Source organism: Triturus cristatus, chromosome 7, assembly GCF_964204655.1.
Source record: "Triturus cristatus chromosome 7, aTriCri1.1, whole genome shotgun sequence".
NCBI classification, from domain to species: Eukaryota; Metazoa; Chordata; class Amphibia; order Caudata; family Salamandridae; genus Triturus; species Triturus cristatus.
This window is the reverse complement of record NC_140590.1, coordinates 548,477,331-548,492,343: the sequence shown is the minus strand read 5'-3', so window position 1 is coordinate 548,492,343 and position 15,013 is coordinate 548,477,331. Positions and strand designations below refer to the sequence as shown.

General features: G+C 44.0%; 1 protein-coding gene across 1 annotated transcript in view; it reads left to right on the top strand.

Moving 5' to 3' along the window:
* The window catches only part of MYO15B (myosin XVB), a 1,465,505-nt gene that overhangs the window by 300,807 nt on the left and 1,149,685 nt on the right, over positions 1–15,013 (top strand). Inside the window, exons 11-12 of the mRNA XM_085614939.1 lie at positions 9,210–9,255; positions 9,730–9,854. Of these exons, the coding sequence (XP_085471065.1) occupies positions 9,210–9,255; positions 9,730–9,854 (171 nt within the window). The remainder of the gene's footprint in view (positions 1–9,209; positions 9,256–9,729; positions 9,855–15,013) is intronic.

Sequence of the window (15,013 nt, the reverse complement as noted above, 5' to 3'; positions counted from 1 at the left end):
TGTCTAGCTTGTGCCTCTTTCCGCTCCAAGAAGACAATTCGGGATCGTCGAGCTCGAAGAACCATGGCTCGATTATCGACATCGATTCCGGACGACATCTTCCAGGAAGACATCAACGTGCAGGAGCAGACCCAAAAGAGCTACATCAGCGCCTCCGAAGCTGACGACTCCGACGTCGAAGACGTCACTCCGGGGCAGCGGGTCGTAAGTACTGACGTCGACCACTCCCCACCACCCATTCCCAAAAAGGCTTCGGTCACACCTTCACCTTCGGGCCTAGGTGCACACCAGGACAAAACTTCTAATGTCCTGCCTTCGGGCTCGGCAAAGAAGTCGATACACAAGCCTTCATGCCATTCAGGATCGAGTCAACCTGCCGTTGGTGCCGAAACTCCATCCCCGGCACCAAAAAAGAAACCACTGCCCTCCTCTGCACCAACACCTAGCTCCACATCCACGCCTTCGGCGCCGAAACCCATTGGTACAGACGTCCCGGCACCGAAAAAATCATTGGAACCAAGTAAACACCCAGTTCCAAAGACCTCGGTCGCTCAGCCTTCGGAGCCCAAAAAACACTCGGAACCGACCAAACGACCGGTTCTGAAGAACACTGGCGTTCAACCTACGGATCCGAAAAAACCATTGGAACCGAACAAACAACCGGTGTCGAAGACCCTACCGGAACCCAGGAAAACTCCCGATTCCAGACCTAAGGAGCACAAAATGACTCTAAAACCTCTGCCACACAAACAATCGGACCCGAAAAAATCGGCACCGAAACAACACACTCCAGAGGTGGAGCTTTTACGACCTGATCCAACTCAAAAAAACTCTTCAAAAAGACCCCAAGACAGGTCAACTTATACTTAGTCCTTCCAAGAAAAGAAAAATGGACAAACCTGTACCAGCTCCACTTCCTTTAAAAAAGAGACATTGCAACTTCTCCTTTAAGGATTCCTTCTCTACCTCCTCCTCCACACCATTCTCCTATCCCATATTCACTGCCCTCACCATCTCCTCCACCTCAGGATGATGATGACACCTCTGAAGATGGAGGGGATGATCAACCTCTAGGGGAACCTAGTCCTCCTGGTACCCAAAAGACCCATGGGAGGATTATGACACACCAGATGTCCCAGACACACCACAGGATGACATCTACCCATCTAGAACATCCCCTCCAGAGGACACTATAGGATTCACTCAGCTCATACACAGAGCAGCAGAATACAACGGGTTGAGCTTACACACAGACCCTGTGGAGGAAGACTTCCTCATGGACACTTTTACACCATCCCAAAGGTCCATTTCTATTCTCCCAATGTTAAAAGGGGTAATCAAACATGCTCCTGAAGTGTTTAAGAATCCTGTAAGGGCCAGAGTCATTAACCCCAGGGTAGAAAAAAAGTACAAGTCTGCCCCAGCTCACCCTGTTTATATTAAAGGGCAGGTACGCTTGGATTCCTTAGTGGTCTCCAACGTCAGAAAAGGGCTAATTCCCAAACCACAGGAGATGCTGCACCTCTTGATAAGGAATTAAAACTACTGGACGCATCTGGTAAAAGAATGGTGTTCCAAGCAGCCAACATTTGGAGGAATGCCAACACACAGGCTTTGCTCGCTAGAGGGCACACTACGAGCTAGATACCCTACTACAACACCTTCCAGACCAATAGAAAACTACCCCACTTCCTACAAGAGCCCCACCCAGACCTCATCTAACAGAGGCTATTACAGAGGAGGCTACGGAGGCAATAACAACAACATAACAAAATAACAACAAACTACCAATACTGTACCGCCTCCACCCCTAAACAATGACTTCCCTCCACTCCCCCGGACCACTCTACTCCGGTCCGGGGAAGATTGCTACAGTTCCTACCTGTCTGGAACAAAATTACCACGGACAGATGGGTGAGACAAATCGTTCAATCAGGTTATTGCCTAGAGCTCACTTCAACTCCCCCAAACATACCACCCAAACAGCGTCCAATGTCAGCAGAGCACTTAACGCTTATAAAACAAGAGGTGCTTTCCCTCCTAGAAAAACAAGCCATAGAACCAGTTCCCCTTCCTCACCAAAACAGAGGGGTTTACTCCCTGTACTTCCTCATTCCAAAGGACGGAACCCTGAGACCCATCTTGGACCTCAGACCATTAAACCTCTACATACAATCAGACCATTTCCATATGATCACTCTTCAACAAGTCAACCCTCTACTCAAACAGCGCGACTTCCTTGCCACATTAGATCTCAAGGACGCCTACTTCCACATTCCCATTCACCCTGCTCACAGGAAATATCTTCGGTTTGTGATGGATGGTCAGCATTACAAGTTCAAGGTTTTCCCATTCGGAGTCACCACAGCACCCAGGGTCTTCACAAAATGTCTGGCAGTGGTAGCAGCCCGCTTAAGAAGACAACAAATTCACGTCTTCCCATATTTGGACGACTGGCTCATAAAAGCCAAGTCACATACTCTGTGTGTGTAACTCACACACACGCCACAATCCAACTACTTCACGACTTAGGGTTTACCATAAACCTAACAAAGTCTCACCTCTAACCATCCCACATCCAACAATATCTGGGTTACACAATAAACACCTCATAAAGCCTGGCATATCCCAGTCCAGCCAGGATAGCAAGCATGCAAACCCTTATAACAAGATTCCAGCCGCAACACTCGCTTCCAGCTCGAGTGTTTATGCAACTCATAGGGATGATGGCATCTTGCATATTCATAGTACCTCATGCAAGGCTCCAGATGCGCCCCTTACAGGAATGCTTGGCACGTTAGTGAAACCAAGCTCAAGGTCAGCTAACAGATCTGGTGTTGGTGGACGGCCGCACACATCACTCTCTGCAGTGTTGGAACACCCAAAACCTTTACAAAGGGCGACCGTTCCTAGAGCCGGTTCCACAGATTGTGCTGACAGCAGACGCCTCGCTCACCAGCTGGGGAGCTCATCTCTTCATCACACCATACAGGGCACATTGACACCTCAGCAAAGGCTACTCCACATCAACCATTTGGAGTTATTCGCAATCTTTCTGCAATTAAAATCGTTCCAGAAACAGATATCAGGCAAAGCTGGCTTAGTCCGCACTGACAATATGACAGCAATGTACTATTTACAAAAACTGGGGGGGACGCACTCTCTCCAGCTCTCTCAACTAGCACAGAGCATATGGAGGTGGGCCATTCCTCAAAACATATTCCTGTTAGCCCAACATCTCCCAGGAATTCAAAATCACATGGCAGATCTGTTAAGTCGACAGACACAACAGATTCACGAGTGGGAACCTAATCCACAAGTTCTTCACCCGTTTTTCCAAATGTGGAGGCAGCCAGAGATGGATCTCTTCGTCACACATTACAACACAAAATGCCCAAGCTTTGCCGCCAGATATCCACACCCATTAATTGGTCAGGCAGATTTGCGTACGCCTTTCCAACTCTCCTACTCATTCCATTAGTGGTGCACAAGCTGCAACAACAGTCACTAACACTGATCCTGGTTCCTCCAACATGGGCCAGACAACCGTGGTACACAACATTGTTGGAACTATCAGTAATCCCGCACCAAAAACTATACCTCTCCCACAGCTCTTAACACAGAACCATGGAGCGATCAGACACCCAGATCCAGCACAGCTCAACCTGGCAATCTGGCTCCTGAAGTCCTAGAGTTTGGTTATCTCAATCTTCCACCTGATTGTATGAACGTTATCAAAGAAGCTGGGCGCCCCACCACTAGAGCCTGCTATGTAGCCAAGTGGAAAAGATTTGTTGTATACTGTAACAATAACAGTAATTCTCTGGATGCCTCCACTCAGCGCATCGTATGTTACCTGCTGCATCTTCAAAGATGTAATATAGCATACACATCAATTAGATTACATCTCGCTGCCATTGTAGTTTACCTACAAAATAGAAAACATCTGTCATTGTTCAAGGTGTCTGCCATTAAAACATTTATGGAAGGCCTCAAAAGAATAATTCCTCCCAGTGTACCTCCCTCCCCAGTGTGGAATTTAAACATCATCCTCACAAGATTAATGGTTCCTCCATTCGAACCTCTGCATAAATGCGAGCTACAATTTCTTACATGTAAAGTCGCTTTCCTTGCGGTCATTACATCTCTTAGAAGAGTGAGTGAGCTACAGGCACTAACTATTCAAGAACCTTTTTTACAACTCCATCATAACAAAGTGGTTCTCAGGACAAATCCCAAATTCCTTCCTAAAGTTATTTCTCCCTTCCATCTCAACCAATTTGTTGAGTTGCCAGTATTTTTCTCGCAACCACAAACAGTAGCAGAAAGAGCTCTTCATACACTGGACGTGAAAAGAGCACTCCTTTACTATATTGACAGAACAAAACCTTTTCGCAAAACAACTTTTTGTACCCTTCTCACCACCACATAAATGCAATCCCATATCAAAGTCTGGATTTGCTAGGTGGCATGTCAAATGTATACAAATTTGCTATCACAAAGCAAAACATACACTGTCTATTCCCCCTAAAGCTCACTCTACCCGAAGGATAGGGGCTTCAATGGCATTTTTAGGGAACATTTCCTTAGATGACATCTGCAGAGCAGCTACGTAGTCTACACCGCACACATTCACAAAACACTATTGTGTATATGTGCAGGCAAAACAACAAGCTAGTGTGGGCCAAGCTGTACTCAAAACACTATTTCAAACTACTGCAACAGATACTGCTGGTCGCCGCTAAGGAGGAGTACTGCTATGCAATCTATGCACAGTGTGTGATATACAGCTCATATGCCTCGAACGGAAAAGGCTACTTACCAGTATGCATCTGTTCTTGACATGTAGAGCTGCAGATTACACACGCCCATCCAACTCCCTGGCTACCTTTATCTGTTCCAGTATTATCTTAGTTAGATACAACATACATGGATATCTATTTCTGTTTCTCACTAATCTCCATCATTTCCCTTCTTGACGAAAAAATAATCTGACGATGGAGTTGATGCCCATGCGCACTATTGTCCAAAGGAGGAGTCACCTATCTCGTGACTTCCAAAGACTTCTTCCAAGACAACAACAAAGTGCAAACATCCGGGCCCAACACCAGATGGCAATCTATGCACAGTGTGTGAATATGCAGCTCTACATGCCAAGAACAGATGCATACTGGTAAGTAGCATTTTCCTTTTGAACTGCGCTGCGCAAGTTGGATCAGCATTTGTAAATAGGTATTGGTAGCTACGGTCAAAAAGAAAACCGCTGTTCTTCACCATTTCGTTTTCTTACATCCAACTCTCTCTCCTTCCCAGCTCTATTGGGAAACTTGCTTTCAGAAAGATGGTTAGGAAAACTGCTCAGAAATGTTTTAAACTGAAATGCTAAATGTTGTTACAAGGCAGAAGCCACTATGATCTAGTCTCTCTTCTTGGTGTGTATTTATAGAGCACCTTCGAAGTAAAACTAGATATCCCATAATCCGACTTCCCTGGACAGGAAGTAAACAACATCGGCAAAATACACCACATGAAATAAATAGGTGTGACTCATTATCAGCTTCCTCTATTCTTGCTGCTGTGCTGCAGCTCTTTCACATTATAAGCTTCCTCTCTTCTTGTTGCTGTGCTACAGCACCTTCATATTATCAGCTTCATCTAATCTTGCTGCTATGTTACAGCTCTTTCACATTGTCAATTTCCTCTCTCCTTGCTGCTGTTACCGCCCTTTCACATTGTCAGCTTCCTCTGTTCTTGCTGCAGTGTTGCAGCTCTTTCAATAGTGGGATTGTAATGAGAAGCTTTCATTTAAATTGCTGTATGCTAAATTAGTTATGATGTTTAAGTCTGGGCGGTGAACTCCGCTCGCGGAGTTTGCAGAGTTTCCTGCACTCCGTGTAACGCAGTGTTCTGAAAAACCCCGCTCCGCTGAGGAATTTTTTTCCCCGCTCACGTTAGTCAACGACAAGTTGCCGAGCGGGAGCGAGGAAAATCAAGCTCCCGGCAAGATTTCTCAATGCGAGCGGTCCGATTTCTCATTGCGAGTGGTCGTGTATACTTGGGACCGCTCGCATTGACAAACTGTCCGTTCGTGTTGAGAAAGCTGCTGTTCGAATGAAAATCTACTCAAGCGGCAGAAAGGAAGCAGCGCCTGCTTATGCTGTGCTTGGTGCCGTTTACGATGATTGCACAGTGCAGACAAGCACCTGGCACTGAAAATTACCATGAACAGCATTTATCTAATGCACTTCGCCGCTTGCGGAGCTCCGCGTTGCACGGCCGAGTGGTTTTTTTTTTAACTCCACCCAGACTTAATGTTATGTTTGGTGTCTTTTAGGACAGTGTCAGACTTAGATCTTTAGCCATCTCCTGTATGTATTTTTCCCCAGTAGGGTGCCACTTCACTATCACAAGCCATGCTAAGAATACGAAGAATGTGTCCAATACAATACAGTTTCCAGCATTTCCTTTACATTCTAAATTGTGTGAGATTCCCCAAGCCGTATGTGCAAATAACCAATTACTTCGGCGCCTCGACCACGCAGTTATTATTCTCTTTGCATAAAGTTTTTGATCCACTAAGGTCAACCACTTTTAAGGGGTATTGACTTTGGCAGTTCATAATAGTCTCCTGCCCTATAATAAAATTGCAAATTCTCCTTGGTAAAGGAGAGTCCTGATTTTATTAAAGGCAAAGGAGGCGATTATTATCCATCCTCTTGTGATACATCCCGCCCTTTGGCAGTATAGTAACACGTCCTTCAGGTACTTTCTAGTGCCGATCTCAACTTATCTGACAGCAGCATGAGCCGTCAGAGGAAAGCCTGTTGGAAAAGAGCAATTCCTCTCGGGTGGAGATCATTTAGATCATCAACAAAAAGCAAGAAAAATGAAGTTCTGTGATTACTTCTCTACTTTTGGTACTATTTGTCTTCTTTCAGATTTTTCACTCTAAAAACACTAATCTAGAAAAGAAGACGTTGGTCATGGGCCATACCCATTTAAACTACAGGATGTCCTTTAAATTTGTGGTTTACTTCCTGGCCAGGGGAGCAGGATCAGGGGATATTTAGCTTTACTTTGAATGCGCTATATAAATAAGCAGTAGGAATAGAAACAGCATGTTATTCACCGCCTTTATCTTTTTAAAAAACATGACTATTTGTCACCAAATGGCTATGAAAATCTGCAATTTAAGATCTTTGAAACCCCCCAGTCCTGGCATAATTTCTCTGCACCCGGCGCAGTCTTCATATATAAATGTCATATTGAGCATGAGAACGTAACCATGGCAGACTTAGATATAGTGTGAAAAGGTTGCTTTAATGAGATAGATCTGTACTAATAGTAGCAATGTCTGGCAACGCAGTAGACTCTTATACCATCACTAACAATCAATCCACGCATAAACCTCCCACACAGTCCACTTAACCTGAACTGTTGTCAATATATCCAATCTACCTTCCAGTTATTCTTTATCTGCCCCATTCCTGGCCCTCTATACTCTTCTACAGTTTACTCTCTTTTCATTACCAGAGCGTCACAGCTCAATGCCACAACCACCAACTCCCATCACTAGTCTGACACTTCCCTACCTGTCTCACCGAGCTGACTTGTCTGCTTTGGGTTCAAGAAACTGTTTTATAAGCGTGCTGGAGCATGGAGACGTGAGGAAGTATGTCGAGCCTTAATGATCTTGAAGTTCTAGCATCTTTCAGTCTTCCAGACCAACAGGCTAAAAGCTTAGTGCCGTAGTTGAACTATGAAAGATAATTAGCCATGATTAGTTAGAGCAACATATACGGATAGGGGAAGAAGCTGAAGAAAGTATGTCTTCCAATAAAGTATAGTCCTAAGTATTGAGTAAATGGCTCAAGCCTTGAGGTAAAAATCACAGATTCCTTAACCACGTTTGTCATTCTTCTCTAAACAGTGGCTTTTTGCCCCTCACTTACAACTTAGCCCAGAAAAAGGACCACGGATTAAGAAGACTACTGTTATGATGTCTGCTCAAGTCAAAATAAATGTATTCAATTTAGCATATCAAATCATAAAAGTACATTAAAAAGATTTCAATAGCATCATTTACAATTGTTTCCAGACAAAACATTCAGAGTTCATGAGTAAGAATGGAACACCCCAGCGAAGAACCATGAATGATAAATAAAAACTGATAAAATTATCTAAAAATTGGAGATACAGTAGAGCTGGATTTGCTTGCTTAAAATCCAAAGGCAAAAAAAGGGGACTCATATACTTATATTATAAACGAATCCATTTCGGGCAAATAAAAATAATGTGTAAAGTGTCTAGTGAAGCAGCCATATCACATGAACAAAACGGAGGATACAAGAGTTTGTGCCATCCCTGGCAAGAACTTTCACTTTGGCATCTGTCAAAGAAATAGGTCGATAGCATGCTGGGTCTGCTCGGTTCCCTTTTTTTTTTAAATTGGAACAATAATTCATTGTTGCCAAGATATTGGAATATGACCTTGAGCTGCTAAATTTAGATGTTGTGTAATTAAAGTCCCTCAGTTACTATTTAGCCCAGAAAAGGGACAACGGATTAAGAATACCATGATTGATGTCTACTCTCTTGGTTGAGAGTTCGATATGAATGTGTAGGATTTGTTGGGAGATCACTTTAACTTTCTAGGATGTGTCAAGAATTGGCTATAAGTTTTTCAGGATTTTGTTAGGGCAGCTACAGGTAACAGCCTTATGGTGTCACCACAAGAGGGTGCCCATTGGTAACCAAAGGCCTCAATAAAAGTTTTCTTGTCTAGGAAGATAACATCCAGAAGTCATTTTGCCTGGAGTTCTGTCCAATATGGGCACTGTAGCTGCCAAGCCTAGGGGATTTGTTGATAGTTTAGCACGTTTATTTAATTTTGTCAATGAATGATGCATGCTTAATACAACAGACATGTCTTTCATAAGTAAATATTCATACACTGTGTTCCTCTTCACCCCAATACTTTCTCCTGCCTAATTTGTAACAGACGGAACCGCCAGGATTTAAGTTTAAATATTCTGTGCTGGAAGGTTATGCCAAGCACTGATGATGAATAGCTGTTAGTTAGATACAACTGCTAATGGTTACATACCCACCCCACATACTCTTTCTCTCTCTCACACACACACTCTCCCAATCATGTGAATAAGAAATTTATGAAAGGCTAACATCCTCTTTACTTTTCTGTTTTGTAGGAGTCATACATTCTTTGTTCAGTGCATCACTCCAAACCCCAAGAAGGTAAGATAAAGCATGTTGTAAAGGAATCTTATTAGCTAAAGGGTGATGGTGGTGCTTGCGCTTTGTGGATGAGCTGCACTGCTTCCCATGGTCAAGTTGTTCTTCTACCAGTCTGTCCTGTTTGTGACTGGGTGGAATACTGCTTTCTCTTATGTAGGCTTTTTGCTGCTCTCTGATAGGCTTGGTACACTACTCTGTGGTTGCTCATCTATGCTGCTTTCTCATGTCCCTGCAAAACTGCTCTATACATGCAGCCTATGTTGCTCTCTGATGAACACTTTTTCCTGCTCTCTAATGAGCTGACTATGTTGTGCTCTGACTGTCCTGAGAGGCTGATTGTAATTCGTTTTGAAGAGTAGGTTCTATTATTGTTCCCTGACAGACCAGTTATGCCACTCTCCAATGATTAGTGTTTGCTGTTGTTTGAGTAGACCATACTAATCTCGCTCTGATTTTACTGTTTCCTCTTTGCAGCTATCTGGTATTTTTGATGTGGAGTATGTCGCCTGCCAACTAAGGCATTCTGGGATATTGGAGGCCATTCACATGCGGAAAGAAGGCTATCCCATTCAAATACCATTCAAAGATTTTATAAGCAGGTAAAACTCCCCTATCTGGCAGTAGCAGCTGCTACCTTTCGGGAGGGGCGGGGCGGGCTGGGGGGGCTGTGAGAGTTGGTGGGGGTTCAGGAAGGAAATGAAAAAAAAACACTTGCCTCGGCCGACTGGCTGGCGCCTCTCCTCGGTCGTCATCTTGTCTCCGCCGGCAGCAGGAAGCACCCTGGCTCTCCAGTCACACCGCTGCAATACAGTGTTGTGATTGGTCTGAACGCCGTGGTGTGGCGCTCAGATGTGGACTGGGAGGCTTTGCATGTTCTTCACCAGGCTGTTTAATGTAAGCCTTGTGGTGAATATGCAAAGTACGCATGACCGTTTGGGCCGGCCAAGCAGTCGTGTGCACTGAAGGAGTGCAAACCACTCCTCTCCCTGCCCCGGAAACCCTGCCCTGAGTCCGACTGACTTCAATAGGAAAAAATAAAATGATCCTTTTGAGCAGTGGGGCGACGCTCCTCCGCCTAAGCGGAGGAGCTGCCACTGCTGTCTGGGTTTAGTTCTCTGTCACATTGGTGGATGATGGGATGACCACAGCAGTTTTTAGTTTTCTAGACAGATTGCAGCCAGAAGCCACGAGTGCCAACAGAAAGCAAAAACGGAATTGCTCAGTAAATAGAAGTAATCCTCTCACCACTGCTGTTTCCCTAGATGGCTGCCGACCCCGGGACCAAAAACGCAGATGCCCCCTATGTATCCGAAAATTACCTGGTTTTGCAAGGAGGTCACATGAGCTTTTGGTACCGGGTATGGCGACCATCTAGGGAAACCTTCTAAACCCACACATTTCTGAAAACTAGACACCCGGGGGAGGCCAGGGAGGTATGGTTTTCATGGATCCCCCAACGTTTCCCTACCCAGAAACCCCCTGCAAACCTCAAATTTTGATGAACGAATCAAATTTTTCTCAAATTTCTGTGTGGGAAAGTTCTGGAATCTGCATGGATCTACAAATTTCCTACCACCCAGCGACCCCCAGGTCTCCCGATAAAAATGGTACCTCACTCGCTTAGATGGGTTAAGTACCCGCGACAGGCAAGGGCCTAAAACGTACTGAGGAGACATCAAAATTACCTATCACAAAACAACCTAGTTCTGCACAGGGGGTCACCTGGGTTTTTGGCCCCGGGCTCGACGGCCATCTTGGGAAACTACCAAACCCACACATTTCTGAAAACTAGACACCCGGGGGAGTCCAGCAAGGTATGGCTTGCGTGGATCCCATAATGTTTTCCTACCCAGAATCCCTTGGAAACCTCAAATTTAGCTGAAAAACCCACATTTTCTACATATTTGTGTGGAATCACCATGCCGGCACAAATGTCCTACCCCACAGCGTTCCCCTCAGTCTTCCGAGTAAAATACCAACTCACTTGTGTGGGCGGGGCAAGGGCCTGTGACGAGCCAAAAACATCGGGATTAAGGGTATAGCACCGAGAATTCTAAGCGCTACATTTTTTTAAAAATACGTTTTTAGCCCATTCTGCATTGGACACCCACACAAGTGAGGTATCATTTTACTCGGGAGACTGAGGGGAACACTGTGGGGTAGGACATTTGTGCCAGCATGGTGATTCCACACAAAAATATGTGGAAAAATGTTTTTTTCAGCTAAATTTGAGGTTTGCAGGGGATTCTGGGTAGGAAAACGTTGTGGGATCAATGCAAGCCATCCCTCGCTGTGTGGGTTTGTAGTTTCCCAAGGAGGCCGCCGAGTCCAGGGCCAAAAACCCAGGTGACCCCCTTGCAAAAATAGGTTGATTAGTGATAGGTAATTTTGATGTCTCCTCAATATGTTTTAGGCCCTTGCCTGTCGCGGGTACTTGACCCACCCTCGCGACTGAGGACCATTGTTATCGGAGACCTGGTGGAATGCTGGGTGGTAGGAAATTTGTGGATCCATGGAGAATCCAGAACTTTCCCACACAGAAATTTGAGAAAAATGTGAATTTTTTCAGCTAAATTTGAGGTTTGCAGGGGATTCTGGGTAGGAAAAGGTTGGGGGAGATCCACGCAAGCCATACCTCGCTGGACTCTCCCGGGTGTCTAGTTTTCAGAAATGTGTGGGCTTGGTAGGTTTCCCAAGATGCCCACCGAGCCCGGGGCCAAAAACCCAGGTAACCCCCCACCCCCTTGCAAATCCAGGTTGTTTTGTGATTGGTAATTTTGATGTCTCCTCAATTTGTTTTGGACCATTTCCTGTCACGGGCACTAGGCCTACCCACACAAGTGAGGTACCATTTTTCTTGGAAGACTTTGGGCAATGCGGGGTGGGTGGAATTTTGTGGATCTACGCAGAATCCAGAACCTTCAACCACACAAATTTGAGGAAAAGGTGTTATTTTGACAAAGTTTGAGGTTTGCAAAGGATTCTGGTTAACAGAACCTGTTGAAAGCCAGACAAGTCACCCCATCCTGGATTCCTCTGGGTTTCTAGTTTAAAAAAATGTATAGGTTTGCTAGGTTTCCCTAGGTGCCGGCAGAGCTAGCGTTCAAAATCTACAGCTAGGCACTTTGCAAAAAAAGGGTCAGTTTTCACTGTGAAAATGTGGTTTGGACCGTTTCCTGTCGCGGGCACTAGGCCTACCCATACAAGTGAGGTACCATTTTTCTCAGAAGACTTTGGGGAATGCGGGGTGGGTAGAATTTTGTGGATCCATGCAGATTCCAGAACTTTCCACCACAGAAATATGAGGAAAATGTGGTCTTTTTATTTTTTTTTATTTTTTATAAAGTTTGAGGTTTGCAATGGATTCTGGGTAACAGAACCTGGTGAGAGCCAGACAAGTCACTCCATCCTGTATTCCCCTGGGTGTCTAGTTTCCAAAAATGTAGAGGATTGCTAGGTTGCCGGCAGAGCTAGGGTTCAAAATCTACAGCTAGGCACTCTGCAAAAAAAAAAGGTCAGTTTTCACTGTGAAAATGTGGTGTGTCCACGTTGCGTTTTGGGCCGTTTCCTGTCGCGGGCACTAGGCCTACCCACACAAGTGAGGTACCATTTTTATCGGGAGACTTAGGGTAACACAGGATTGTAGAGCAACTGTTATTACCTATGGACTTTCGATGCATTTCTGCTTTCCAAATGAAAGACAATGTGTAAAAAAGAAGTCATTTTGAAAAATGTCCTATAGTTCTTCTGCTAGTATGGGTACTCTCAATTTCAGAAATGTGCAAATAGCTACTGTTTCTAAACTCTATATTTTGTTCCAATTTCAAAAATACTCAGGTGTCTTTCATCCCGATTTTTCACAATATATATTTTCCCAGATTGATTGCTAAATACCCTGTACATAATAAAAAGCAATTGCAAGACGCTGCTCAGTTATTGGCTCTGGGTTCGTCGGGTTCTTGGTGAAGTCTTATATATCCCCACAACCAGAAAGGTCCAGCGGATGTAGTGGTATATTACTTTCAAACACCTGTCATAATTGGAAGAAGTTACAGGCGAAAACATTGGCACAAATGGTTGTTTTTTTCAGCTCCGTTTTCAATTGTTCCTATTTTCAACTGTTAGTTTATATAAAGAAACCTTGAACGATCTACACAAATGACCCCTTGCTGAATGCAGAATGTTGTCTACTTTTCTAAAATGTATAGCTTTCCAGGATCCATTATTGCTTTTATACCCATTTCTACCATTAACTGGAAGAAGGTTGAAAGCACAAAAAATAGCAAAAATAGGCTATGTCCTAGTAAAATGCAAACTCTGTAAAAAAAAAAAAAAATTGTTTTTTTGTCGAAAGTCTGTCAGTCCCTGAAAGCTGGGGAAATTGTGATTTCAGCTCCACAACCCTTTGTTGATACCATTGGCAGGGAAAAAAAACAGATGCTTCCATTTGCAGCACTTTTTTTTCCATTTTTCAAAAAGAAAATATATATTTAGCTGTATTTTGGCTAATTTCTGTGTCCCCTCCAAGGGAATCCACAAACCCTGGTTACCTTTAGAATCTCCATGATGTTGGAAGAAAAGGACGCAAATTTGACGTGGATACCTTATGTGGTCAAAAAGTTATAGGGGCCTAAGCGCAAACTACCCCAAAGAGCAATAAAAAGGCTTAGCACGGGGGTGAAAAGGCCTAGCAGCGAAGGGGTTAAGGTTAAACTTTCCAAACTTAATCTCTCTTAAAAAAATGCACTCTAACTCACGTACTTGCCCGTTAGCAATGCTCTGCACATGTTGCCTCCAAAATATCTAAGTTCTTCTCAGATCCTCAACCCTCACAAGATTCAATTAATTGCACCAAATGGGCTGAGCATTTTGAGAGAGGAATTTTTTAACACATATTACCTGATTCCTGGCACAATATTGCCAAATTCTCCTTGAGCATTAAAATTGCCTCATCTCTTATTCAGTCAAAATTATTTACGATGAATCTCTTGCATTGTAACTACGAGAAAACAATAAATGCTGGAACTGTAACCAGGAATCAGGCCCACATCAACTCGTCTTTGAGTCGCCAGTTGCAAGACTCATACTGGTTACTGATTCAAAATCATCTGTCAGTGATCTTTAACACTCCCATAACCATATCTTTCTCTATGGTAACACTGGGTCCCTGGGTTTCACTGACTCCACTGCCCCTAGGTCCTAATGGCATGGCGCTGCTCCACCTACTCCTAACTATTGCAGTTAAAGTTATCCTCTCAGAATGGAAATGCTTCAATCATCTGTGATATCATGGGCATGGGTTTCATCTCTCCAAAGTTCACACACGTTACAACTCAAGAATCAATCTGTACCACCAATCTCTAGCACAGTATGGCAATCCCTGGATAAATACATCAAACTAAGTAACCAAGGTCTTATAGTCCAACCTTTAACTGGGTCTTTTTCCTAAGTCTTCTCAGCGATGTTTATGAAGTAGACATCTCCTCCCCATTTATCCCCCTCTTCCTGTCCTTTCTCTACCCCTGTTCATGTTTGTCATTTCTTGGTTTTATACAGGTGATTCAAATATGGTATTTCTTTGAATGGAATGTCCTATTATGTCCAGTCCAGACAAAGTATAGTATCCTTTTACCTACAGTGCACACACTCTTTTAGATATACTGATGGCAATGTATAGATTGTAGTCATTCTGAACCTGGATTACTCTCATGTATTTAGTGATCATCCGTACTGTTATAACGTATGTAAACCAACGACA